This window comes from Trachinotus anak, unplaced genomic scaffold (assembly GCF_046630095.1).
Source record: "Trachinotus anak isolate AG129_WGS33_773 ecotype Australia unplaced genomic scaffold, CSIRO_AGI_Tana_v1 ptg000008l, whole genome shotgun sequence".
NCBI classification, from domain to species: domain Eukaryota; kingdom Metazoa; phylum Chordata; class Actinopteri; order Carangiformes; family Carangidae; genus Trachinotus; species Trachinotus anak.
In genome coordinates, this window is record NW_027273859.1 from 28,365,203 (window position 1) to 28,392,699 (window position 27,497).

At 40.2% G+C, this 27,497-nt stretch overlaps 1 protein-coding gene and 1 long non-coding RNA gene across 3 annotated transcripts in view; one reads left to right on the plus strand and one right to left on the minus strand.

The window, feature by feature from the left end:
• The window catches only part of fras1 (Fraser extracellular matrix complex subunit 1), a 245,665-nt gene that overhangs the window by 158,735 nt on the left and 59,433 nt on the right, over positions 1-27,497 (minus strand). For both annotated transcript variants that reach the window (XM_071483970.1, XM_071483969.1), the window contains exons 3-7: positions 13,180-13,287; positions 9,005-9,097; positions 7,060-7,219; positions 5,126-5,259; positions 3,315-3,398 (exon numbers count right to left, since the gene is read on the minus strand). In XM_071483970.1, the coding sequence (XP_071340071.1) occupies positions 3,315-3,398; positions 5,126-5,259; positions 7,060-7,219; positions 9,005-9,097; positions 13,180-13,287 (579 nt within the window). The remainder of the gene's footprint in view (positions 1-3,314; positions 3,399-5,125; positions 5,260-7,059; positions 7,220-9,004; positions 9,098-13,179; positions 13,288-27,497) is intronic.
• The window catches only part of LOC139624680 (uncharacterized), a 146,048-nt gene that overhangs the window by 15,974 nt on the left and 102,577 nt on the right, over positions 1-27,497 (plus strand). The window lies entirely within an intron of this gene.

The window sequence follows — 27,497 nt, forward strand, 5'->3', positions numbered from 1 at the left end:
TTTAACTACTTAGTTAAATATTGAGCCTGGAACATGCAAATTATTTCATTATTTCACAAGCAGACACTTTTTAATACTGATATAACATTTATTACAGCCATTTATCAGAGATCAAAACCATGTATAGCACTTTGTACATGTTCCTCTACATGTGAATGAAAACATGAGTGACTTATAATGAACCACAGCTCAGAGGACTATAAAAGCTTGGTTGCCACCTGATCTAAATGGGTCTGAACCAACAGCTTTTTAATGTGTACGTAGCCTAAATCTTTGATAAATAGATTCACACACATTCACTTTTTTTACACACATTTACACAACAAAATATAGCAATATAGCAAAATTCATACATATAGATTTTTGCAAAATTTCAGACTCAAATGCTCAATTAATAATTCACGTAAGTCTGGAGGTTGCAGATTACTTCATTATTTCCAAGTAAAGCGGATAATTATCACAAGTTACAGCCAAGTGTTGGACTAATGTGGATTTCTACATTCAAAATTTCTGCACTAAAGCCAGGAAGACTAAAAACATATGGTGCTTATATATACAGTATTGTAATTCAGCTGAATTTCTCCTGTCAGACGGCAGAACAAGCATGAAATAGTAACTGAAGCGCAGCCCATTAACGAAGTGTTAACATCCGAGCCATTTCCAAGCTGCTTCTAAAATCCTGATTTAATAACCAAGATGTCGTCTGACAAAATTACCAAGCACATAAATTAAAGGCCACGATTGTGCTGTGTTTTCGGCTACATTTACATATAAAATGATCATTCGGAGAGAAGGTTAGAAGAGACAGAATATCTTTCTTATTTTGTCTCTCATACAGCCTCGACTGGGGGCCACAACAGTTTTCAACTAGCTCACTGTTTTTCCTCAAAAAGTAACCGAGAAATGTTATTTACCTCAACTGCAGAAGGTTACAGGTCTTTATTAGAGTCAGGTCTTTCTTTTCTAACTCCCTCCGTTTGATATATAAAATTGGTCATAACATATTTTAATAGGAGGCCTCATTTTCAACTTCAGTTGCTCCCGTTCCACCCATTCCGTCATGTTGAAGTTCCTGCTTTACGTTTTAACACAAATTCACCACTTCCTGTAATCGTTTCAAATTAAAAGCCCTATAGCGTTTCAGTAGACAGAAACCCTTTATTTCTTAACAGGACTTATTGCTGTGCTCCTGTAAGCGTAAATGTACTGTCATGATTATTTATGGACTGTATCACTGCACTATATTATTGCACTACATGGCACTGTCCTTTTGTAAGAAGTTTGTTTACATTACATTTATATTTTATATTTATATCTTTATATTTTTTATTTGCACCGTGGGTCGTGAAATTTCAATTGTGCTGTATGTCCTGTATGTGTAGCATAATTGACAATAAAGCTGACTTTGACTTTGACTCAGGTGGCAACCCACTGTGACGTCACCCCTTGGTTTGCGAATTGCCATTTTGAAGCCTCGAGTTTGCAATTTGGCCACCAAGGGGTGGGGCTGACCTGAGAGCCGAGGTCACTATCCACGCCCACCTAAACTGTCGACCTGACAGCGGCATCAATCTTTCGGCTACGCAGCGCTGCTGAATCTGAAGTCATTTTCCATAAATCGAGGTAAACTTTATTACAAAATGTTAAAGTACTTTTAATAGTTAATAGTTAAAAGGGACTGCTCTAGATTGACAAGCCACAATGTGTCAATCATCCTTTAGCCACGCCCCAATGCATACCCTACTTTATCGTCTATTTTAAATTAAATGGGACTATAATTTTAAAAATGAACATCATGTTGTATTGAAGAAGACTTGAAACTAGCGATTGAGACCATAAACTCGTTATGAAAATGTTTACTGGGGTCATAAACCAAGTGAGAAGTAGGGTCATTTTCTCATAGACTTCCATACAATTGGACTTCTGTTTGCAACCAGTGGTGTCGCCCCCTGATGGTCTTTCGATAGAATGCAGGTTTAAGGCACTTCCGCATTGGCTTCATTTTCCGGAGCCGGCGTTGATGTCCATTTTTATATACAGTCTATGCTTTGACTAAAGTCTCATTTCTGGTTACTGGTGTTTCTTTTGTTAAAGTGGCGGCAACCCACCATTACGTCACCAACGGCTTCACTAACTGCCGTTTTGAAGCCTCGGGTTTGGAATTTCGCTGTCGCCATCTTGTTTTTTGAAACCAGAAGAAACAATATTTGGACGCGAAGGTGGACCTGGTCCGTACTCTATCCTGACTGTCAGGCAGGTCGCTATATGTGGCGCAGACTGTCAATCACACACAACTATGTAGAAAAGCAGTGTTACACAACTTCACTTTGTTTTTCTCAAACATGTTAATATTTTAGGTAGGCCTATAATTCCTCAAAATTCCTTCTTCAACATACTAAAATGATGTAAGACCAACCTTTACCTGGTTTAACCTGGTTAATCTGCTGAAATGCTGATTGAATACTTGTGTCCATTTACACTGAACACCCATTTACACACACACACACACACACACTACTGTGTGAGTGTTTGCATGTGTGCACTGTGGAAAGACTAAGGTTTTATATCTGGGACCAGAAGCATAGGGACATAATTCATTCTCTTTAATAAATCACAAAGTGAGACGTCCATGACACTTCCCAATACCCTGAAGAGAAAAAAACACACATCTGAAGTCGTGACGACGTAAACATGAATGAGTGTGTGTGCGTTGGCTTGCGTGTGTGTCTTGGAAGATTCAATCGCACATTAGACAGAATGGGACACTCTTTGATCAAAGTAGGACTTGGCAGTGAGAGAGAGGAGGAGGCAGTGTGTAGTGTAAACACAGCAGGAGGAAGCAAGAGCAGGACGGACGAGGTGATGCAAACTGAGGCTGGAGAAAAAGATGAGGAGGGACGAGGAGAGGAGAGCTTGGACTGCTTTCATCTCAGAATCAAAACACAAACACACACTTCCATGTACGTACGCACACACACACGCAAGTAGGAGTATCCCTGTCATCACAAAAATATTCGAATAGATTGTGTAAAAAAACAAAAAAATATGGTTTAAAATGTGCCTGGTCACTTAAGTACAGATTTATGAGCTGTCATCAGCCACCTACGAAACACACATAAAACCCACAAATACACACACACAAACACGATTTTTATGAACACAGTAATACTCACGCACAATGGCTCTAACAAAGACTTTGCAACACAGAGGATTTATACACAAACCTATACAATAACAGGTGCAAATACACACTCTTTCAACTCGAATGAACACACACACACACACACACACACACACACACACAGGTTGCCTACCTGGTACTGTTTCCCAGCAGACAGACAGGGGTTGGATACACACTGAGGACAGCACTGGCCTGGCTGAATCACCAAGTTCTCATGCTGAGAGGAGGGAGGGAAAAAACTGTCAGAGCAGGTGTGTGTGTTTGTGTGTTTGAGAGAGAGAGAGAGAGAGAGAGAGAGAGAGGGAGAAGATACAGATGGCCTAAAATAATAAAACAGCACAAATCTACTTGCTTCTTCTCTAGTATAATATAATTCTGTTACAACACTGTGACAATACTGTTAGACAGCCTGACACTTTGGCAAAAACAATCGTAGCCAGAGTTGGATAAGATCCATATCAGTTTCATCTCTGTGCCTCCAGCACAAAGAAAGGTGTCTGACCTAGCTTAGCACACAGTCTGGAAACAGGGAAATCACTGGTGTACTGCTGTGAAACACACCTTCCAGCAAACACACTCCAAACCTGTCTTTCTCACACACATTATGTCTTGTTTATTTAACCTGTGTAGGAAAGAAAAATACCAAAACAGTAAAAACAGAAAAAATACTGGAGGTATCTCTTGGGCAATGACAGCACACAGCTTCTCTGTATTCTCTGTATGGGAGGGAGTGTGTTTCCAGCTCTGATTCCATCATCAGCAAAACCCAGCGGACTCTTTGAAGCGTGGGCAGCCTCTAATTATCAAGATGCAGGCATGGCTGCAATTATGATCATCTTCATTATCAATTACTCTGACAATTATTTTCCAACTTCATTGATTAAAGGTCCCATGTAGTATAAAAGTAGATGTCCATGTGTTTTTTGATTATAAAGCAGGTCTAGGTTTTATATTAACACTGTGAAAGTATCAAAGCCTCAGTCCACAGAGAAATGCACACAGCCTGTATTCAGAAACTGAGCCTTAAAACCAGCCGTCAGGACTTTTGGAACTTTGTGATGTCACAACAAAGCAGTCAGGGCTCTAAGCCATGCCCCCAGCCCCGCCCACCTGGACCCACCATCCAACCCTGCAGGATTTGGTTTCTCCGGTTTCACAAATATATCTTCTTATGGATATCAACACTTCAAATAAAAGAGAAGTATAAAATATGGGACCTTTAATAATTTATTCCGTTGGAACAACACAAACAGTGGAAAACAATGTCCCAGAATTGATTGTTCTATCCAATCAAAACAGACACACACAAAAAAACTAAATCTAAACATATTTCATTTACTGTTCAACAAGGGAAGTAAATGAAGCAGGAACACAAAGAATATTTGGCCGAATAGTTACAAAACAGTTGCAGACTAATTGACTAATCAGCTGAGTATTACCAGTCTAGCTGGTTATTTACAGCACAGACATGATGATATTTTTTCTCCCGAGAGGGTTGTGACAAATGTGAGCTCATTTTTCTCCTGCAGGCCGTTCTGTTGGCTGGTGCTGTTCCCTTCAGTCACACTCCTGCGGGAGCCACGCTGACCCTCCGTGGATTTATTATAATGTGCTTCATTTAATTATAATATATAATGCTGGTTCTGTATTTATGAAACGTTGCTCAGAGCTATGCAGCAGTAAAGCCACCCATAAGGGACGCAGTGGAACAGAAAATAAGGTCATCTGTGCACAGTATTTTTACAATGATGGTTTCTATTCCCATTCTAAGAACAGGCTTTTAGGTGAAAGATACATAATCAATTATATATCACATGAAATTGATAGTCTTCATCTGTGACTGTGAATTTTATTTAACTCAACTGAGATCAGATCAATTGTTCTGTAACTGGCACAGAAGGTGAAAACATTTTCAAGTGTGTATCGATGTTTCTGGAAACTCACCGGTTTGCAGGCCACTTGCTGACACTCTGCCACCGAACACTGGACTTCCCCATTGCTGCAGACACATCTGGAACAGAGGCTGGCCTTCCACTCCTCCCCATCCCTGTACACAACGCCCTGCCAGGAGCAAGACTCTGACACACACACACACACACACAGACAAACACAGAATGAGTAAACAGTCAGAATGGGTGTCAGATAATGAGCTGACTGTTGGAGCATTGTTTGCCCGAACGCTCATTGATTTACAGTCAGGAGAAAAAAAATAAAATAAAGCAGTCACTAATTAGCTGCTAACCGCTGTGATGCATCATAGCAGCTCCCAGACATCATTAGAGCCCAGATTAACCTTTCAGCTCCGCTCCGGCCGCCCTGTGTACTCTAAAAACCCCAGGGTTTGTCACATCAACATCCTGTCTGATAGAGGTGAAGATGCTGCACAAAAAGCAAGGTCGAAGCTCACAGGGGATCTCCTACCAGGGGAGATACTGCAGAATTGTATGTGGAAAATGGCGACAAGATCACCTCACAATGGTGTTATGACAAGTCACAACAAGCTATAATTAATGTCCAGTAGCAGTAACATAGTACACACCCACACATAAATAAATGGGAGTATATGTTACCATGGTATAATTTGTCACAACAACCCTGAAAACATCCTTCATGCATCTGTATGAAAAGCACACCTGACTGAGAATTGCCTTCGGGAACCTTTGCATTTTTATTGCATTTCTGTGTGGATGGGCATGAGAATAAACCTTTGGACTCAATTAAATAAACATGTTTTCATAAAAATGATAAAACATGTATCTTTTTGGAAAATAATGCAACCAAAGGAAGCCCTTCAGTTCTGAGTCACCAATGTTGTTGTCCCCAGCCTTGGTCGTTGCCTGATCTAAGTTTGATGAAAGGAGAATTTCACTCAAAATCTTTACGAAAAGAAGAAAAAAAGAAAAAAAAAACCTGCTCAAAAACAGACTGGAGTGGTTGAACTCTCAGGCTGAGACTTCTGAAATCGGGTTACAAGAAAACTAGAAAATAACATTAACAACACAAGAAAACTCACAGTTGAGGAGGACGCAGAGCGACGACATGCTCACACTACAAGATTTGAAAATAATGGCACATCCCACCCTGCAGGATATGATTGAGGTTGTCATAACCTGGGGGGGTCTGAATCAGGGTTAAATCACCTGTAGCCTGAGCCCGACTTTAAGGTGTGTGCGGCTCAGTGCATGTATGTGTGTGCCAGTTTTCTGTGTCTTTGTTTTGTGTGTCACTGTTTTGCACTATACAGTGTATTTGTGAGATGTTTTGTTTACTCGTATGCCTTTCTTCAAACAGCAACCAAGTAGCAAGGGAGAGCTCCAGCTACAGTAAAAGCGCCTGTGTCAAAGGCACTGGAATATAACTGACATGAAGTCGCTGTTAGTCAGCAGCAGCAGCCTGAGGTCTCTCCCCATCTGAATGTGTGGCACTATTCATATGATGATGAAGCAGAGCACCACTGACAAATAGTAGTTTTTTATGTGTGAGTGGAGAAAATTCCTCTGCAATGTCCATTCTCACTAAAACGCATTTGTACAAACATTTGGTTTCCATTCTTCTGGGCAGAGACTTGAAACTAAACTAATCTATGAACGTAAACTTTCAGGCTTTTAGTTTTGGTAATAGCTACACAACCAGAGCATGTTTCAAACAAGGCCAGTTGTGAAATGTATACATCAAAGAAAACACTGACATCTGAGGTTTAAGAGTCAGCACCTGAAACTCTGCAGCGAGGTTTCAATCCAAACTTTCAGGAAATCAGCTAAAGAACAAGCAAATCCCTATGGCTCATTTGGTTCACTGAAATAAACAGATGGTGGCTCTTATTCTCAGGTGTAGCTACATGTACAGTCGGTCAGAAACAGAGGCTGCAGAGTCCTCACCTCCACTGCGGCCACACTTGGGACAGCACTCTCCAGCTGGGGTGAATGGGCTCTGATCCACAGGACAGCTGAGAGCGGGGCAGGGACCGGTGCTGCAGGACACACTCCCCCTGGAGCAAGTACACAGTGAACAGGACGAGGGACTCCACTGGCTGTCATGCTGTGGGAACCAGAGGAAACACAGAGACGGGCAGTTACACACTGTATCCACAACCCGAGGAGAAAAAAAGAGACAAAGAAGCAGGGAGACGTGGGATGAGGAAAGCTGTTTTTGCTCTCTGTGGACAAGACAATTTTGTAAGCCTGAGCCTGAGTGACAGACGAGAAGAGAGTCACAGAGAGGGGGGAGAAGGTAGAGGAAAGATGTGTGAAAAAAGAGACCATGAAGAAGAAGAAACAGATTAAAAAATAAGAGGGTGGATGAGGAGGCACAGTGTGAGAGGACATTACCATCAAAACTGAAAGCTGAAGCGCAGATGTCTAATTTCAGTTTGTACTGTAAGTCGTTCCAGCAGAGCAGTTTGCCGGTTCATGGAGGGTTTCCACTGCTGGCTTAGCTGCAACGCCAGCTCCAGGCAAACACTAAGCTTATTGGCCATCTTCCTGGATTTCTCTTCAACATTTTAGCCATATGTGTATACACTCCTGCCACAGGGTAACATGTATTATCATAAAACCACGAGGATGCCTCAACACTGTGATTGACAGAATCCGTTCTTGCACAACCATCTCTGGGGTGTTAATTACAGTTAGCTATATCTCCTATACATCCATTTGTGGATGTATTGTGTAGGTTCTTCCAGTCTAAATGAGCCGACACTGTGTGCAGTTAAAAGGATAGCGGTGAGGATCTGACTTCGCTCACTCTCTGAGGTGTCAGGCTGTGAAACCTGCATTAAAACCTTTGCTACCCTGCGTGAAACACATCATCAGTCTTTAATGGAGCATTCATGTAAATGCTTTTTCACCCTGGAAAGATTTCTGTGACAAACATGTAAACCATTTATGATTTGGCATACAGCTAGTGTTTGATTGTGGGGCTATCTCAGATTATAATTCAATAAATAAAATAAAAATAAAACCCAAAATGCTTTTGTTTTGTTGGTATAAGTCTTTCAAAAATAACTTGTTGAACATGCTTCAGGCAAAAATTGCCAACCAACAATTTTTCCTGGGAAAGGAGCAGCAGTGGTTTTAATACCAGCCCCGGTCCTTCAGTGAAGATGCAGTAAAACCCTCAAAAAGCCACGACTCCTCTCCAGACTCCCACTCCTGGGTGTTCAGACCCCGTTCAAGTGCCACTTCAGCACAGAGGCAAAGCCCAGTGGAATCTCCAACCCCAGCCAAGATAAAGACTTGCCTCTCTTTAGGACACTTATTGTCCAAAATGGCTGCCAAAATGTCCAGCTCATTAAGCGGGAGGACCCTCGATGGAAGATGAACAAGACAGTGATTGTTGCCTTTGTGTGACGGGAGATGGGAAGGGGGGCAGGTCCCTGGAACCAGTTTTCAATTCGTGAATCCGTTTGAAAAGTGAATTACGGGTTAAATCAGCTTTGATGTAATGTATCGTATGTATGTATGAAACAATTCAGGATTTCCAAAGACTTTTTCAAGTAACTATTTGAAATATTTCACAAACAAACAGACAAAAGACACCCAGCATTTTCAGTTCATCCTACAGACCCTAAAGGTGTCGAATAGAGCTCAGGTCAGGGCTTTGTCAAGTGCCATTTCTTTCTGAAGCTGGTTTTGTGCATGGGGGCATTGTCATGTTGAAACAGGCACACAGACTGTTGTCACAAACTCAAAATCACACAGTTGTACCATAGACGCTTTTGAAATAGATGCAGCATCTTTGTGTCCACATAATAACATTTAATATGATGTTTGGATGAGCAGGGGAAGAGGAGAGAGAGAGATCATCACTTTCATTTCCACTTACTCCATAGACGACTCCCTCGTACTGGCAGGAACCCTGGGACGAGGAGACACACTCCGGACAGCACTTGTTGGCAGGGATCCTTAACTGCTCGCCCTTTGGAAAAGATAAACACACGTGAATACACACATACACGCCCAGCATGACCAAAATACACACAAGAAAATGGATGTGATTGCTTCTAACCAGCATGAACACACAAACTCTCCAATTACAGTTTTATTTCCATGGAAACTAGTGAACATGTGACACAAATAACACAATGGAACTGACAAGGATAAATCTGTGAAGACTCTGTCAGGCGTGCCCAGTGTGTAGAATACAGAGACGGTGCGGTGGAGGTATTACAATACATAATATTACAACACACCACGCAGCCATGCAACCTACACGCCATAATTGAGGCCGAATGTGTGGCAGGAAGTAAATTGGAAAGCAGAAAGGGCGGACGCCAGTGAGTAGTTTAGATATAGTTTATTTGAGAATGCAAATGATATGAAATAGAAAACAAAGGCGGGGAGGAATACGTTTTGTGTGAGGTGAGAGAAAACTACCCCCGAGCAGATTCAGAGAATGTCTTGTGTCAGTGTATAAAGATAAAAATGACCGAGTAGAAATACAATGAATCAGAAGCATAAGACAAATTACACGTGAACAGGCAAAAGAATAGCAATTAAATGTTACGGTAAATTACATGTTTGGGAAATAAAACAGAGTGAGCTGCACAGCAGGTGCAAATAGTTTATTTTGTACTTTCCACTCGTAATTAATTACCTGCTACCATAAAGTTTAAACCAAAGAAAAAAAAAACACTGGCTGAGTTTTGAAGGCATCTGGAAAATGTATCTATCACAACAGCTAATAAATTAAACACGAATAAGGCAAACTTTTAAGTGTTTTTATATTTAGGCTCATATTCTGATGTTTTTTTTGTCCTGAACATTTAATCTTTTCAGTTGTTACAGTCCCTCTGCTGCCTCAAATCTAATCACAAAACTATTCCTATAAAAGATTTTCAGTTAATTTGAGATTTTATTGCTGCAAATAAAGAGAGATGACAACACACAGAAAAGAAAATAGTTCATTTATCACTGGAATGCTGCATTCTTATAGGGCTCAAGGTTTTCTAATATTGCAGTTGCTTTTGCAGGAAAATAGAAATTGCACAGTGAAGAGCAGAAAGTGAGTTTGAGTTTCACCAACTTCTCTTTAAAATAATGTAAACCTAAAAATGAACTCACCTTAAGTCTGACCTTTATATCAAACTGATATAAGATATTAAGATATAGTAAGCTGTTATTAAAGCCATATATGTGCCTTTAATATTTAGTTATTCAGGACTTCTAATAAAACTGAAATTATTGAAAAAGGAAAGGGTAAAACTTTAAAACCAATCACTAATGATTGAATCAGTGCATAGAAAACATGCAGGAACCACTTCCTCTATTTTTATTAAAAGATGAACAATAAAATCAGACATCTGGATTAGAGCTGCAACAATTGGTCAATCAATCACTGATAATGGATAATTAGTTTGAGTCTTTCTTTAAAGCCCAAATGTCAAATATTTGCAGGTTCCAGATTCACATGGTTGAGGACTCCCAGCTGACACACAGCTGGAAACCAACGTTGTTGATATTTGGTTGACTGTAGGTTGAGACATCAGGTGACCAAAATTCAACATCAGAACGTCTGATTGTCTATTCACTGACATTCTGTTGGTTTTAAGTTTTGTTGTTAAGTTACCAAAATCAAACGTCTTCCAAACATCTCATGCCAACGCCATATACGCCAACATATAAAATACCGACATTCTATTCATGAGCAGAAACCCAACATTTGCCACATCACAAGGTCAATTAGCAATGGTGGGTTTTGACGTCAATCCAGTGTTCACTTCCAACCAAACTGTTGATTGATTTTTGACTGTTGGTCAAACAAAAGAAGCAGGTTAAGGACGACACTTCTCACTCTGGGAGGTTGTGATGCTTGTTAGTCACTATTTCTCTGACATTTTATAGACTAATGATTAATCCAGAAAATAATGGGCAAGTTAATTGATAATGAAAATAATCAGAAGTTTAAGCCATTCTATGTGTAGCCAATTTAAAATCTTAGCTGGATTTCTAGACTCTGTGTACTAAGTATGATATTATCCTTTATCAGTATGTGTTACTTAGAATATGCTGTTTTAACATAAGCAACAAAGACAGGAGCCACACTATCCAGACATGCAGGTCTGTGGTAGAGAATTAACCCAGAGTGTTACAGAAATATTTAGATACCCATGAGAAATTCAGAAAAGGTTTTCAGAAAAGGTGGGAAAATGAGGGAAGAAAGGAAATTTGAGCTTGTAGATAATGGCAGTGAATTTCAAAGCCCTTGAATCAGAGACAGGCAGACAATAAAAACCCTAGTAGTTTTTATCACAGCGTAGGTGAGGGGGAGTCACATTTTAAGAGCTTTTTAAATGGAGGGAGCACACGGCTTGGTGAACATGATGACTAATTTTTAATTAACATTGGATTGCTAGCTAGCAGAGTGGAATTCATTAGACATTGATTGTTGGCTTAGCTCAGGGTTGGGATTGGATTTGATGCCGTGACCACAGGCTTCACGTATAAATCACATTTAGAAAGAAGCACAGGGAGGAACAGGCAGATAGATGGAGTGAAAAAGAGCTTTGAAAATGTGTCCCTGTGAATTCAAATGAGCCAAAAAAGGTAGGCTGGAACTAACAGCCTCCGAACAGTTGCCATTGTGGCAAATTAAATGGTGCAATCAGCAGACCTGACTGCACAATAGCCTGTCAACTCATTGATTCTTTTTGTTAGGCCAGCTCGCAAAGACGAGTGATTGAACAGGCCCTTGAAAGAGGATCTGCACTTCAAGGTGAGATGAGGAGACGGAGATTAAAAAAACAAGGTTCCTGAACATGCAAAGCTTTGCACTTTAAAGGTCTTCATTCTTAACCATGTAAAACACTTACACACAGGTGAGCTTAGAAACTTTTTCACATTACTTTTCCACTAAAATTTCAGTCAGTTGAAGGTTTAGTTGTGAAAGTGAATGCATCTGTCCCTGCTTCTGGACCTTCTACACTATTTCTCTGTGTCTTGCCCACTACATGCTTATTCTTACCACAAATTAAATCATCAACAGTATTTATGAGACAGGACACTTGGTTGAATTAAAAATGAGGGTTTTCATATCAAAATTATTTATCTTTTATGAATAGCAATAGTAGAATATAATATTTAAAAGGAATTTACATTACTTAATTACTTTTTAAGTATATTCTTTTGTCTTGCTGCTTTGTGATATAGCTGCCATGATATGATTTTGTTTTGGAAGTAAATAAGGACTTAATCAATAAAGAGACATAATTATAACAAACACTAAAGTTATAAAATGTATTTTCTGACAGGCTTTACAATATTGTTCATAATCTATATTAATATACTTATTTGGCAGTTTTTTAGGTACACCTAGCCAAAACGAATGCAGTCCTGCAATAAATCCTCTGTCATGAAGTTTATAATGTTCTGTTTTTATAGAAATTGTTGTAGTTAGGTGTTGATTCAGTTGAATGGTAATTTTTTGGAGACTATAGTTTGTGGTTGTGTTGAACTGTGTTGTCGTTACTTAGCCTAAAAGGTTTCACTAACCTGCCTTCCTTCCAACACCATCAACACAACAAGCTATGTTTGTTAAAAAGGGCTTTCAAACATTTTAAACAGAAAAATATAAATTATAAATGCTTCTGACCGAAAAATAGATCTAAAGTTAGCTGGGTTACCGGTAACTGAGTAAGCCTAACCTACATTAAAGCTAACATGAAAGTTACATTTAAAATAGCTAGCTAACACATAACAGCTGCTAATGTTAAATTAACGTTATAGCTATCTTTTAACATCATGAAGGCACAGTTATACAAAAAGATCAAATTAAATTTTCATTTGTAATTTAAATGTCTAATTTTTTTTTTTTTGGGGGGCCATTTTAGCTTGTTAGAAACCTTAGCTAGCTGTTATTTGTTCTGAGAAAAGCTCTGGCTCTATAGTAACACCAGCTTTATCCATTCATAAAATAAATATTTTTTCTTCCATGAATTATCCGCTAAAGTTTCCTGTCCAAAAGTCAAAATGCACCCAACCCCCTCCTGTAGAACCTCTTACCCTCTGGAAGTCACACTGTGGGTTGGGGCAGTGGATGGGCTTGCAGATGGCCACGTCGCTGTAGCAGGTACACTCCCGACACGACTGCGGCCTCCATGATGTGTTGTTCTGTCATTACAATAAAAGACATAAAACATTAGAGGAAGTAAAACAAAATGACTCTCTCACGCTCCATTATCATCCTAACTCACCCACACGTCATCTTTATGTTGACAGCTGGGCCAAATGACAGTAATCTTACGACACTAGGCCTCTTTCTGCATATTAATGTGACTGGTTCAAAACCTCTCTAAAAGATAGAGAGATATACAGCAGATGTAAGACAGACAAAACCTGAATTTAAGAGCCAGTGTGTTGGGATCATATCCAGGGAAACTGTTTCCATTGCAGCAGTTTGTATTACATGCTCTATGAGCTCCATTATAGCCGGGTAAGGTTTTACTGCTGTAGTCTACAAAATGTGAGAACTGCTGTAAGAAAACCATTTCATACTTTGAACTCTTATCTTCTGTGCTTAAGGCTGTAAAACACTGAGGGTTTTCTGCTGCAGGTGGAGTGAAACAGCTTTTTGTTGATTAAAAACCTTGTGCACCATGGCCAGCAAGACAATGAGATAGGACAAAGTAGGCAGAAAGGCTCGAGATCACTTGTGCCATTTGGCAGCACCCTTTAGCATGCCTGCTATTTGTCAATAGCTCATAACAGTTAGCTGACAATGTCTTATGGCTAGCTTAAAGCCAGAATTAAATCAATATTCTGGGGCCTGCATATGCTCAGATATATCATCTTACAGTTCATAAATCTGATTTAGCCGGATGATTAATAACCCTCTCATGACAGGAATATCCAACGGCAGCTGAGCTTATGGAGTGGACACTTCGTGGTGGGTGGTGACTGTCACATGTGGAGGCTTTGCTCCATTTGAGACTAAAGCAGACATCTTAATGGACATGAACTTTCAGCCACAGGTTAACAACCGGAACCCTAATAGTTCTATATATACTGACAATTTACATTCATCTCTATGGAACTCAAACAATAAATGCAAAATACTGTAATTCAAACAGGAAAGCCATAATACTAAGAAAGAAACTAGAATATAAATATTTGACTTAGGCAGCTACTAGAGTATAGAAAAACAACAGATTGAGCAAAATATAACAGATATCACCACCAAGAATCCAGGACACTGGGTTTATTTTTCTGAAAACAACTGAACCAATTTATCTTCCAGAAGGTCTGTAATGTATAATGCAAAATTTAAGTAGTATCATATGTCTCAGAGGGTTGTTTTGTGCACTTCCAGGGTCATAACATATTATAACCTCATATGCTTCATGCTGGCATCCTTTCAGACTACAGGCGCCAAAAACAAACTAAAAACTCCAGATTTAATAAAATGTGGTTCTTATTTTTGTGGTTTTGGCTATCTTATCTGTCAGACATGGTAACATTTTTCTCACTGCAGTAACTGATAAAATCTGGGAACATGCTGACAGAACTACAACAAATTCCACCGGGGCAAGAAGCAAACAGTGATATGATCAGACGGGTTGGAGGCAAGTCAACAGTTTATCCATATTATCTAAGCCACTGCTTTTGGAGATCAAAATGACAAGGAGCACATCTGAAATGTGTGTCAAATGAATGTTTACACTGGTAAACTTTACAGTTCTTTATCTTATGCTCCTCTTCTTTTAAATCAAATTGGCTAAACTGACAGATTGTTTCTGTTGGCAAAATTGCGATGACTTATGTTGTAAACTCCAATTATTCTTTAATGCTGCTAAAACCTCTGAACTAGCAGTTTGAATATATGAGAAAAATGAGACCCAAGCTTAATTTTTACGACTCCTCTTCATAATTGAATTAAATGACATTAGAAAGTCGTGCAGTAAGCATGCAGTGAAAATGTAGCAATAGCTATAGGTCATGTTGAAAGACACATTCAGAAAGGAGAACACCACAGAATGAAAATTTAATTAGCGAAAGCAGCCAGCTGAGGGGAATGGCACTCCTGGAGAGAGACTGTGAGTTGATATGTTCCCTATAGTGTTTGAGCTATTTATGTGTCTGTGAAAGTGTGTTTAATTGGGAGTTTGTGGGTGTGCATCTCTGCACAGCTGTGGCCAGATGTGTAATGAGCTTTATGTGAGGGCAAACGTGTCATATGCAATCTCTGCACGCAACATTAATGTACACAACGTTAATGTTCCAAGTTAGTGAGGAGCGACGTTGGGAAGTAACAGGAGTGTGGGTGTCAGCTGAATGCTGAGGTTTCCCCTATAAGGCTTTGCTCACTGAGGCAGAAACTATTTAACACAGACACAAACACAATCTGAGAAACATACCTAAACAATGTACAAACAGATGAAACATGGGATGCAGATTAACCTCTTTAACTTCACTTTCCCCTTAAATGCCCAGTTTGGCATTTTGAGATAAGGCACTGATCCTCTTTCTTTTCAAGCTTAAGATAAGAAAACAATACAACTCATCTATGTATGCTAAGTATGAAGCCACAGCCAGCAGCCGCTTAGCTTAGCTGCTAGCACACATTTCCAGGAAGCTACCAGCCAGGCCAAGAGTGTATGTTTTGTTGTTTTTGGGCCTTAGAGATGCTGATAGGCAGATGTCGTTCGTTACCTTTTGACAGAGCCAGACTGTTTCCTCTGCTTCCAGTGCTAAGCTAAGCTACTTCTGTTATAACTGTTGACCCATATCCCCATATTCATTTCTTCCTTTCAGTTATCAGAAAAAAAACAAACGTTTTTATTAGCACTGTTTGTTCAGCCACTTTATTAAAGCTAAATCATGTTTACTCAAGGTGAAATATTCCAACCCATTCACTAAAATGGAATAATCCTCACTCTATCATTTCCAGAATTTCATTATAGGTTTATAAAGATTGGAGCATGTAATAGATTTAGATTTTAAGGGTTTTAGGGACTTTTAAAATGATCCCAACTGCAATCCCAAAAGAATCCAGGAGGGTTCCTTGAGGAACTCCACAAAGAGGGGGTATTAGGGAAAACAAAAGATGAGTATCTTGAGTTGGATTTCCTCTCAAAATGATGTCACAATAAGAAAAAAATAATGATAAGTATGTAACCTAGGTTTGAATCAGGTTTATGGACTGCTATACATCGTTGGCCAGCATTTGTGCCAACCAATTAGCAGTCTATAGTGATTCATAAATAATGCTTATGTTATGTTATGCTACAGTCACAAAACAGGATACGTACATCCTGTTTCACATGCATTTAGGTGTAACATCAAATATAATTTGAAGGTGAATGCACAAAAAGAGGGTGAAAGATGCAGGTTCACTCCAGGTAGACAAGATGACAACGCTTCAGCTTGAGTTGACAAAGTTCCAACTCCAGGAAAGTGAAAGCCCAGAGGGTCTTGCAGCTTAGGTACAGGAGACCATGGTGACTGCTGTCTCGCTCACAGTAATGGAGACAAATGAACTGTATTTAAATGTGGACACACAACACATCCACCCATTGGCTGAGTGTTACCAATGAGGATGCATTGCAGACCAATCTCCAGATTTGAGAGTATAATGCAGCTAAAAATCCCTTTGCATTGCATTAACACATGAGCAGCTATTGAAAGGTACAAACAGGAAATACAAGTACAAGAAAAATCAATCCAGCAAGATACAAAACCAGATTCAGTGCAGTATAGTCTCAGAGTTGCACCCTTCGGTGTATGCACACTGTTACAGGAAGGGGAACTATCCCTCAGGTAATGAGCTCTGAGTGCAAAAAGCAATTCACAGGGTGGAGTGAGATCAGTCTATCACAAAGAGTAGACCAGAGTATACCAGTCTCTGTTTGCAGATACCTGCACATGGCCTTTTCCATCATAGAGCCACATCCTAAACAGGAACATTTCAGTAAGACCCACCGTCCCAACCAATCTCACTACAGGTCAGTGATGCTCTCTGAAGCGGTGACACTCTTTCCTTTATCTGAAAGCTTTCTAAAGGATTTGCCTACGAGGGAAAAGAGGTTCGAAGCAAATGTTATGAATAGAAAATCTTCTGATCAGGCCAAACAGTAGGACTCCAGGCTAGTCAGTAACTCTCACCTTTATGAAAGTGGATTGATTTTAGATTTTTTTACACAAAAAACTGAAAGCAAAAAAATGTGTTAAATTACAGTACAATGACTGTAAAATTACAAGGGTTAGAATTAAATTGGCGATATGATATTTCTGAAATGTTACTGCTTTTGTAGAAAAGAAAAAACATGGTCCCTGCACTCAAACTTCTCTTTTTTTATATCACACAGCCATTCCTATTTTTTCAAAGATTAAGAAAATTGATCGTACATCAAAAACACTGACCTTTTGAAAACTGGCTTACAGAAAATCAACAGCAGACAGGTCAGAAATTCAAATGATATATTGACTAGAACGGGGGGGTCCAAACAGTTGCAGGGGAGGCTCAGTATGATGGGAAAAAAATATTACAAGTTATTACATTACGAGATCACGTAAATGAGCCTAAATGTGTGTGATTTGGTGAAATAGATCAGACATACAGTAGTTTGGGGGAATTTTACAGTTTTTCTCACTTTCCCAGAGTCAGAAACTAATAAAAGCCTCAGGACAGACCCTTTCTATGTATTTGGTTTAGTCTCAAGCTACGTCAAAGAGCTTGGCTCAATTGTTTAGTGTCTATAGGACCAAATAACACAATCGTGATCCCATAGGCATCCAGAAATTGAGCAAAACAAAGCAAGTAAACTAAGGTGGGATGAGGGGGGGACTTTTACCAAGGTTGGTCTGAGGGAGGCCCACAGTGTCAGACTGTGAAGACTGAGGCCAGAATATATTTCTCTAGTGATCAGAAAAATCTTCTAATATGTGTGCATGAGTGTGTGTTGCACTGAATGCAATATGTGTGTTTGGTTGTGATGGGAGAGTCTGATCATATTAATAACTTGTATGTGTATATCTGATGTTTGTAAAACAAGAACATCACATGATAGATTTGGATTCCTCTGACTTAGAATGGATAAAAAGGTCATGGGGGTTAATAATAAGTGTGTGTGCAGCTATGTCCTCTGAAAGAAGTTTCCTGTTATGGCTCTGTGGCTGCCATTCATGTCACTTAGTCTTTCTTAATAGAGCCGAGTAAAATTAGCACAGCAGCTAACTCTATAAGTAGATTCAGGTTTGAGTGGACTGTGTGCCACGGTTTAGATGGCGAGTCCATTTCAGTCCAGGTCTCAGGGGGGGTCAAGAAGGTTGCAGTCAATTCCAAACCTCCGTCCTGTTTACCTCCTGAATGGACCACGAGCAGAATGGGATTGACCCTGAGTTCACGGTGTAAATGGACTTCTTTAAGTGGCCGGGCCAAGGGAGCAAAGATATCCCTCGAAACCTGGAGTGGCTATTACCTGACCTCTCCCCTCCTGCTCTGACAAGTCAGAGCCAGGGGAAGGTATACGACAGACAGCAGCGTGAGTGGTAACGGCAGTTCCTCCCCTCCTCCCAATGAGATTGTCCCCTACAGGGACCCATACCCAGGATTCGTTGATTAAATGTCTGAGGAGTTGAGGGCTTTCATTTCGTTCTCTCCCTCAGATGTGATTTAGAGTTGAACCGGCTCGTCTCCACTTTCATAAAGAAAAAATAGATCCATAACTTTCACACAGAGTACATCCTAGTAGAGACTGTTTTATGGGGCAGAGCTAAGCTGGAGTTTTGCACTGTGGGCCTTGAGCTGGTGGGTTGTCGGTTTGAATCTCGGATAAACTGAATAATGTGAATGTTGAGGTGAATAAAGATGGGAAATCTAAAGTAATTAATCAAATTGATCATATTAACAATATGTAAATACTTAATGTATGGGATTACCAAAATGTACACAAAACATTTGGACACTGTCACAACAAAGCAGATGCTTATTTGAAACAGGGAGCCTTCATATGGATGGTTTACAAGAAAAGTCCACGAGCAGCTCAGTGCTGGGGTTGGGACTGCACCTAATGGTTAGTTTCATCAGCAATTAATGATTTACTCTATAAAGTGTAAAAACATTTGCTATCTCAATTTGCCGGTCCAACTAACAGTCCACAACACAAAGATAATCAGCTTCCAAATAAATAAAACACAGACTAATCCTCCTTAACGGGCTGGAACTTGCAAATACTGTATTTGACATTTTTGTTTAATACATAACTTAACGGATCAATCCACTAATAATGATTTAATCAGCTCATTATTTCAGCAGTAGCTCCCAGTTCTTGTGTGTGCTGACGCTAAGCTCCTGAGATCTGTAATTTACTTGATGTCATTTGCTGGAAACACAAACTCCATTGGAAAGCAACAATAGTCTAAAATGAAGCTGCCTTAATGAACTCATTGGATGAAAAACACATTGAAAACAAGACAGTAATTATTGTTATTATTAATTATTTTCTAGATTAATCAATTAAAAACAAATGGTTGTTGCCACTGAACATCACTGTACTTGTTTGCTATCTCAGTCTGACTGAGCACATTATTTGACTCCAGTGTTGTTATGGGGTCAGATGTGAGCTGCCAACAGTTTTGACATTTTGAATCGGGCTCGAATTGGAAAAGGTTGGGAAGCACTTGTCTACAAAGCAGTGAAAATGCCTATTTTGGAGGGTGATGTCTTCAAATGCCCTGTTTTGATCAAAGACATATTTACTCATGAAAGAAAGAAAAGAATCAAATTATTTTTGGAGAAGCTCTAACTAGTTTGGCACTAATCAATCAAGTGATTCATCATTTCTGCTCTATTAAGAACCGCTGACAACTGTTTGTAGGGTCTTGTTAATGAGCTTCTCTCTCATCAAACTGCACTGTTACCTCTTAGCGTTAGCATGATGAGAAAAGTGCAGCTTTAACCTCCATTACTTCGTTCAGCAGCCAGCATCAGGAGACTGTGGTCACACTGGGAAGCTCCCAGTGAGAAGCGTGTCTGCCTGAATGAAAACCAAGCAGGATGGAACTGGAAAAAAACTGCATCCTCCATCACTTCCCCTTAGATAAATAAAGACGGAGGGAGAACTCAGTTGCCCCTTCAGTGGCTGAAGTAGCAGATTCATCAAAAATCCAATGGGGAACAAAAGGCAGAGTCAAACATTAGCAGGGGCATGAAGAGAGGCAGGCTGCTAGGCTAGCAAAACGTAATTGGGCTAAAATTGGACCAGAGCTGAAAGAAACTAAAGCTATTACTGAGGCAAATTCAATCAGGGGACGTGCCGGCTTACCGCAGCCAAAAAAGCTTTGCTCAGACTGAGAAGCTTCAGACGGCTGCAAAAACATGCGAGTTTCTCCTCAAGGGAAGCCTGGTCCTGTCAACACAGCTTTACAGTTACAGCTAATCAACCTGATCACACTGAAGCTCCGCACACAGCCGTGTGTACTTCCAACAACAACAACGCACAACTGGGTCGGGTTAGTAATGTAATGGAGTATTAGCAGAGCTAAATCAAATCAGTGTGAGCTGACACATTTACTGTGACAGCAAGAAAGTAACAGTAGTTTGTTCAACATGACCTTACATATCTGAGAACAAAAGACCTGAGCCATGAGTATTAAAACTGGGATTTTTTCCCCTATTAACAGATTGTAAAAAAAAAAAAACAGAAAACATTTACATCCTCATATTACAAATGACTATATTTATACATACATACTATTCACATACAGTATACTATCTACTTGCTTTTGATTCCAGGTACTTCTTTTTCCACTGCAGACAGTACCCTCTGAGTGCAGCGTTGTTACTATAGCAACGATGCATGAAGCGTCATCTTTGAAGGGATACCAAACATCACCTGCTCAGTTGACGGGTTGCGGGTTGTTATATTGACAGGAATGTTACAGGGTATAGTGACTGGTTCCGAACCTCCTGTCTCGCACAACCATGACGCAGTAGTGACAGTTCTCTCTGACCAATCAGTAGTCTGCAGTGTTATCACCCCACCTTTTGATATCACCTCAGTTTGCTTGGAACATCGGCAAAGGTGATACCTAAAAAAAGTACCAGGTACCAGGTACTATCCACAACTGTTGTCACAACTGTAACCCACTGGAAAACCCAACAAAGCGAGCAGAGTGGAGTTCAGTTGAGTCGGTACCATGCAGCTGAAAAGGTCAGATATACATGGTCATGTTAAGGTAAGCAGAGTTTTGATCTTGGAAATTGTAGTTCGAAAAAAGAATCCCAACTCAGTGCCACTAACAATCAATCCTCATTCTTTTGTCCCATTCAAAAGGTCAAAAATGAATTTTCAGGCTTCACTTTTAAGCCGACACTGATGGGAAATCTCTGAAGTGCTGTAGATGAGCTCTCATGTCAGCAGCTCCATCCGCATGGAAACCAACAGAAACTCCGTACCCTGATCAACACCGGTAACCAAAATGGAGTCTGACTCTTCCACAGTGGGCTGAATGTGTGGTTTTTGTGTCAAACTAATTTAATTTTAAAGTTTCCATTTTTCACCTGTTCATGTTCAATGATTAAGAAATGAAGTTGAAGAGGGAGCTCAAAGAGCAATTTCTATATCCAAGGAAACAGGAAACATTGTCACCCAGAATGCAGTGCTACCAAAGATTAGTGGGAACTTCTCTCTCTTTCTGCTTCTTCGGCTAGAAAATTTTATTTTTTTCTTTTGCTGTCCTGTTTACTGCATAAAAAATAGGCTGGTTGAAGGAAAGCAGTTAACTAAGAAGGTGAATGTTAATATTTCATCCCAAAATAAAACCTGTAATATTCAGAATATCACAGGTGGATTGTGTTTGATTGGTACGAGGTCGCTTTGTCTTTGTCAAATGTGGTTTTTCAATGTGTGTGTGGTCCCAAATTGGACACACAGTGCATGTAAGTGTGTGTGTGTATGAATTTATTTGTATATATAAACTATAAATCAAGGTTTCTTAAGTCATCATTCAATATTAGAATTTCAGACTAATGTTGGTTTGAGGCTGCATGAGTTGAGAGAAGCATTGAAAAAGAAAAAACTAAATAAACTTGCATAAAAGAAATAACTAAACATGAAAAAGACTTGTCATAACTATGGTTTTCAAAGGATGCCTGAGGAAAGTAAGCTCTTTGATGCATTCTTGATAACAAAAGAATGTTGTTCAACTTGTGCAACTTGTGCAGCTGAAATCATGAGAGACGAAGTGCTGCACAGCTTCCTATTGTACTTTTTTTTAGGTATATTAAAATACTGAGCCTGATAAAGCAGTAACAACTTGAAATAGTCTGTCCACTCTCCCTCATTAGAGCTGCCTGCTCTGAAGCTGCCTCCCCATCATTCTGAATCTTTAGTACAAGCAGGAGTGTTAACATTTCTGTTTTAGAGGGCAACAGCTGTGCCGCTCCTGTTTTTCCGAATAAATCTCTGCTGAAACGAATTCAAATGTATTCATTTGCTGCCGTTTAATTGCTTTACCCCACAACTCCCCTCAATGCCGGCCGAGTGATTATATGCTAATTTCTTGCGAGGCAAGCTGTGAAAACAAGCAAAGTTATAGAGCTGGCCAGCTGAAGGACACCTAAAGCTGTCACAGTCTCTGCCAAACAGCCTGATTTAATCGAAGCTTTGGCAAATATTCAAAGCAGTCGCAAAGAGTAAGGAGGTGACTCCTCAACTTCCGTAGATGTCTTGACTGATATTCATCATCTGACCAATGCAAGCTATTTAGCAGCTGAGGAATCTGCAATGTAAAGCAGGAGACCGTGTGCTCGGCCATGGGGTTAGCATTGTTATGCTAATAGCCACACATATTTGTCTGGGGGATATGGTGAGTTTAAAAGTTGTGACTTAGTGCATTGATTCAGCTTTCCCACCGTGCCTCCAGTCCAATTAGAGGACCTGCTGGTAAGACATGACAAATGACTGGCTGATCGTTGGCCTCCCAGTGCCCATAAATCCAGCTGTCTAACCTCGCCCCGCCATTGCTGCTATCGCTCCTGTAGCCAAGTATCAGCATCGAGCTGGGTAATGGGTTCTGGATCATCAAACAGATGGCCCAAAGAATCAGGGTCCACCACAGAGAGAGAGATCAGCACTGAAGCTGCAAACGGAAATGGAAAATCTTGTTTGGTGAGACCGAGCTGCTTCTTGAGGAGTGTGTTGGTGATATGTTTGAGGAGATGATTAATTCGGCTGCAATTTAGCATAGAAACATCTGCTTAATAGCAAAGGAACCAAACTAAAATAACCTTGGGCCATGTTCGGCTTAGATTATTCCAGACTGTAATAGCAGTCCCTGACCCATTTAGACGGGTCAAGAATAGAAATGCACACTCATAGCTCACCAGTTCATATTTTTGAACCTTCAAGACATGCAGCATAAAAAACTACGCAAAGAAGCCATTACAAAGGGATGTAACTTTACATAAATCATGAGTAAAGTCAGAGAGACACAGACATAAGAAGGTTTACGACACAGCCAGGTGTGATTCGATTGTAAAGGGTTTTTTTTTTCCTGTACAGCGCTGCAATGAAGCACAAACAGAAGCATTTTGCTCAATAATTCATCCCCTCTGTCCCAACACTCATTAGCTCTAATTAAAAATCAATGCCTCAAGTCCAAGCCAAAAGTTTTATCGCCGCTCTGACAATTTGTGCTGCACTTTAGCTTCAGTCTGATTTAGGAATTTCAAAAGTGGAAAGATAAGAATGCGAGAAACAATTTTCTGCGAGTCAAAGACGTCTCAGGGGGATTCAGCGTGAGGAGCCCAAAAGAACAGAGAAAAAAAATGACTGTGTGAAAGTGACTGAGATGTAGGTGAACACAAAGTACAGAAAGTAGATGGCATACTGAATCTACCGGGCCTGCGGTGATACATAATGCATGCTGCCAGCGTTCAATCTGAGAGGCTTGTTTCCTCTCATTGTCAACCTTTGGAGGAGCTGACTCATTCATTATCTAGTTTACAGGATGCTCACATTTAACAAAGATCATTTGCATTCAACCACAAAGATTTGGTGCTGACGCCACGTTGCATAATTCAAAATCTGTTTGACAAATCTATCTGATCTGTTCAATTTCATCGCTCCTGCCGGCCCTCGGTGTCTCGGCCTCCTCTCATGCCTCAGACCCCTCACTGTCCCTCCAGCTCACACGTGTCAACCTCCAACGGCAAACGTCTTGGCAGGCAACAGTCTGCAGCTCCGAGAAAAGAACAACAGCTTTTAGGCTAACAAAACAAAAGGTTAATAATTCATTTATGCAGATAGCTTTGTGAGCAAGCCTTTGAAGTCACTCTCTTATTGTTCTATCCACTGTACATTCCTGAACATGACGAGGGTGATGCATTTACAGGCAGCTCCCACTGCAGGGATTCTTCTGCAGGTCTGACTCGGCCTTCACATCCACAATTCACAATAATTCTCCACTCATGCGTGGTGAAAGTCATGTCAGGTGATGCAGATTGCAGCCCTCCATCGTCCGGCTACAGTGCAACCGGGGATTTGAGGCTGAGCAAGTTTCTAAATCACTGCCTTCCACCTCAGAGGAATGTAGAAAATGCAACTTGAGTTAAAAATTAACAATGAGTGATTTCTGACCCATTTTGACGCCTGTGATTTCTTGCAGGGAAGCTTATGAATCAGTAACCAAATTTTTAATTTGGGGCAGCTGTGAGAAGAGCTGGAGCCTGACGCTGCAACACAACTGCAATCCTAGCTGCCTGGAGAAATACCAGCTAGATAATGTTTCATGAAGCTGCTCCTGTAACTTCAGACTCGTCAGTCAGAAGAAAACGGACACAGGATGTCCTGTTGGCAGGATTACTACCTGGCACTAAAGCTTACATGCACAGTGGCTACTGAGCAGAGTCATATTGCACATTCCCAGCCAAGGCTTAACTTTAACACAGGTTATACACTGTTAACAGTTAAGCCAGCACTTCACTGCCTAGTTAGCTCTGTGTGTCATCATCCTCTCATTGCAGCATAGAGAGCATCATGTAAATATGGTGAAAAATAAAACACACATATAGAAATCCATTCATGCATGCTGCAGAGTGTAATGGTTAAAGGTCACATATTTTACACTTTTCCAGTGTTTTATCTGAAGTGTTGATCTCCATAAGAAGAAATATTTGTGGTTTTTAGAACCATCTCAGTGTAGTTTTACATCTCCTCTCTCAGGCTTCTCTCTAGTAACAACAGGTCAGTGAGCCAATCAGAAGAGAGTCTCTTTTCTGATTGATCTAATAAAAATAAAGCAGATTTCAGGTAAACTGAAGGTGGACACTGCTTTGTTGTGACGTCACAAAGTTCCAGAAGTCCTGACGGCTGGTTTTAAGGCTCAGTTTCTGAATACAGGCTGTGTGCATTTCTCTGTGGACTGAGGCTTTGATACTTTCACAGTATTAATATAGAACCTAGACCTGCTTTATAATCACAAACACATGGACATCTACATTTTGACTGTGTGGGACCTTTAAAATAATTTATAGCTTTTAGACATGGCTCTCTGTTATAGAAAATGTTTATGCTGATACTATAGAACTATAACAGATCTCTTACAGTGCTGTTGTGATTGACCTCCAGGCAAGGATGACTTGGCAGTGGAGGAAACTGAGTAAAATGGATAAAGTGAAGCATCTTTCAGCATTAGAGCAGTTTCCAGCAGGTTTCACATCTGCACCTCTTCATTTAAAAGTTCATTTCCTAATCTCACTGTACTCAAAAATTTATAACAAGAGCCTCATTAAGTCATGCATGGCTTCAGTGTTTATAATACAGCTTTACATTTTATTTATGCTTGAGACATTGTTTTCTGGAAATGAAATGGAAAAAATGATAAAATCCCATCGTTAGAGAAAAGTTGGAAGCCATTAAAAGCTGAACTTGCCATGAAAAGAAATGACTTACTTTCTATTTCTAGAGAGAATTTGGTGCTTTTCATATTATTTCGTATGTGGTGGATTTCAGCACAGTTAAAGTTTTCTCGTACTTCCACAGTGGCTTAAAGAGTTAGCTCTTATGGTTGGTACTTGCTTTCACCACAGAGAGCTGGAGGAGACACCAGCCCACTCCATGCACCTCCTGGCAGGTAGTTAACAGTAAAACTGCTGCAGTCCTATAGCGAACCACATGTAATAAACACCCCCCCCCCCCCACAAAAAAAAAACTTCCACAGCAGTTAAGTACATCTGCTCTCAGAAATATGAAGGAGCCTGTTCAAGAAGCAGCAGATGATAAAAATTAAATCTAAAGCTCGTAAAACAAGCGTGGAAAGTTTGCAAATCACACTTTATGGGTGTAAAATGACCAGACGGACCGACCAGCCAGCCAACACACACACACACACACACACACACACATGAGGATGTATGGATTACCAGAGGGGCAGCTCTCTGACAGCTTTAGCGGCCAAAGGGAACCTGACACAGGAAACAAGGCGTATTGCTATCTGAGTGAGAGGAGCAGCAGCTGTGTGTGTGTGTGTGTGTGTGTGTTTTGTGTCAGTGCCATCATCCAGTTGAGCACCAGACTCTACCCTCTGAGCTGCACAACAAAAATAACATATGCCATTTGGTATGAATGTGTGAGTGTGTTCAGAGCAGAAAAAGGCAATTAGAGCAGAGTTAAGCTGAGAGTGGCAAACTGCAAACACACCAGCTACACTTAACACAATCACATACACAAACACACACACACACACACACACACACACACTACCCAGCAGCCTTGTGCACACTCCTTATGGGTCAGTGAATCTCACAGAGATGAAAGTACACTACACACAAACAGAAAGTACTCTCTCTTCTTCTCATCCTTTGAGTTGTCCCTTTACAGCCGCATCTATTGGATCATGTGAATAACTATGAATAACTATGGTGTATAGTATTTTTTCTGAATGCACTGACAAACCTTTTGGATTATGTAAGAACTGTAGCACTGAAGAACAGAAAAGATTTTTTCGAAATCTTCAAGGAATAAAAATCTATCTTTGTAATTCTCATATCAAACTGTCTTTCTTCAGATCTGTTATTTATCTGAAAATTCAGATTTGTTATCACTGATGCTCGCTTTGGGAAATGCTGCTGGGCCCATTTTAGTTTGAAAGCACGGGAGATGTGTTTTAGTCTGAACGGGAAGAAACAGAAACAATGACGCAGACACCCATGTTTGCTTTCTGATTGGGACTTATCAGCCACGATGTATCCTTCTCTGATTCAAGGATTGATGGATAAAGCTCCCAGTGCTGCTCTAATATGTTGCTGTATTTGCTTTGTGACAACTCCTAATCTATGTTTTCTGCCGCCAACACGACCTTATACTCATTGCATCTCTGAT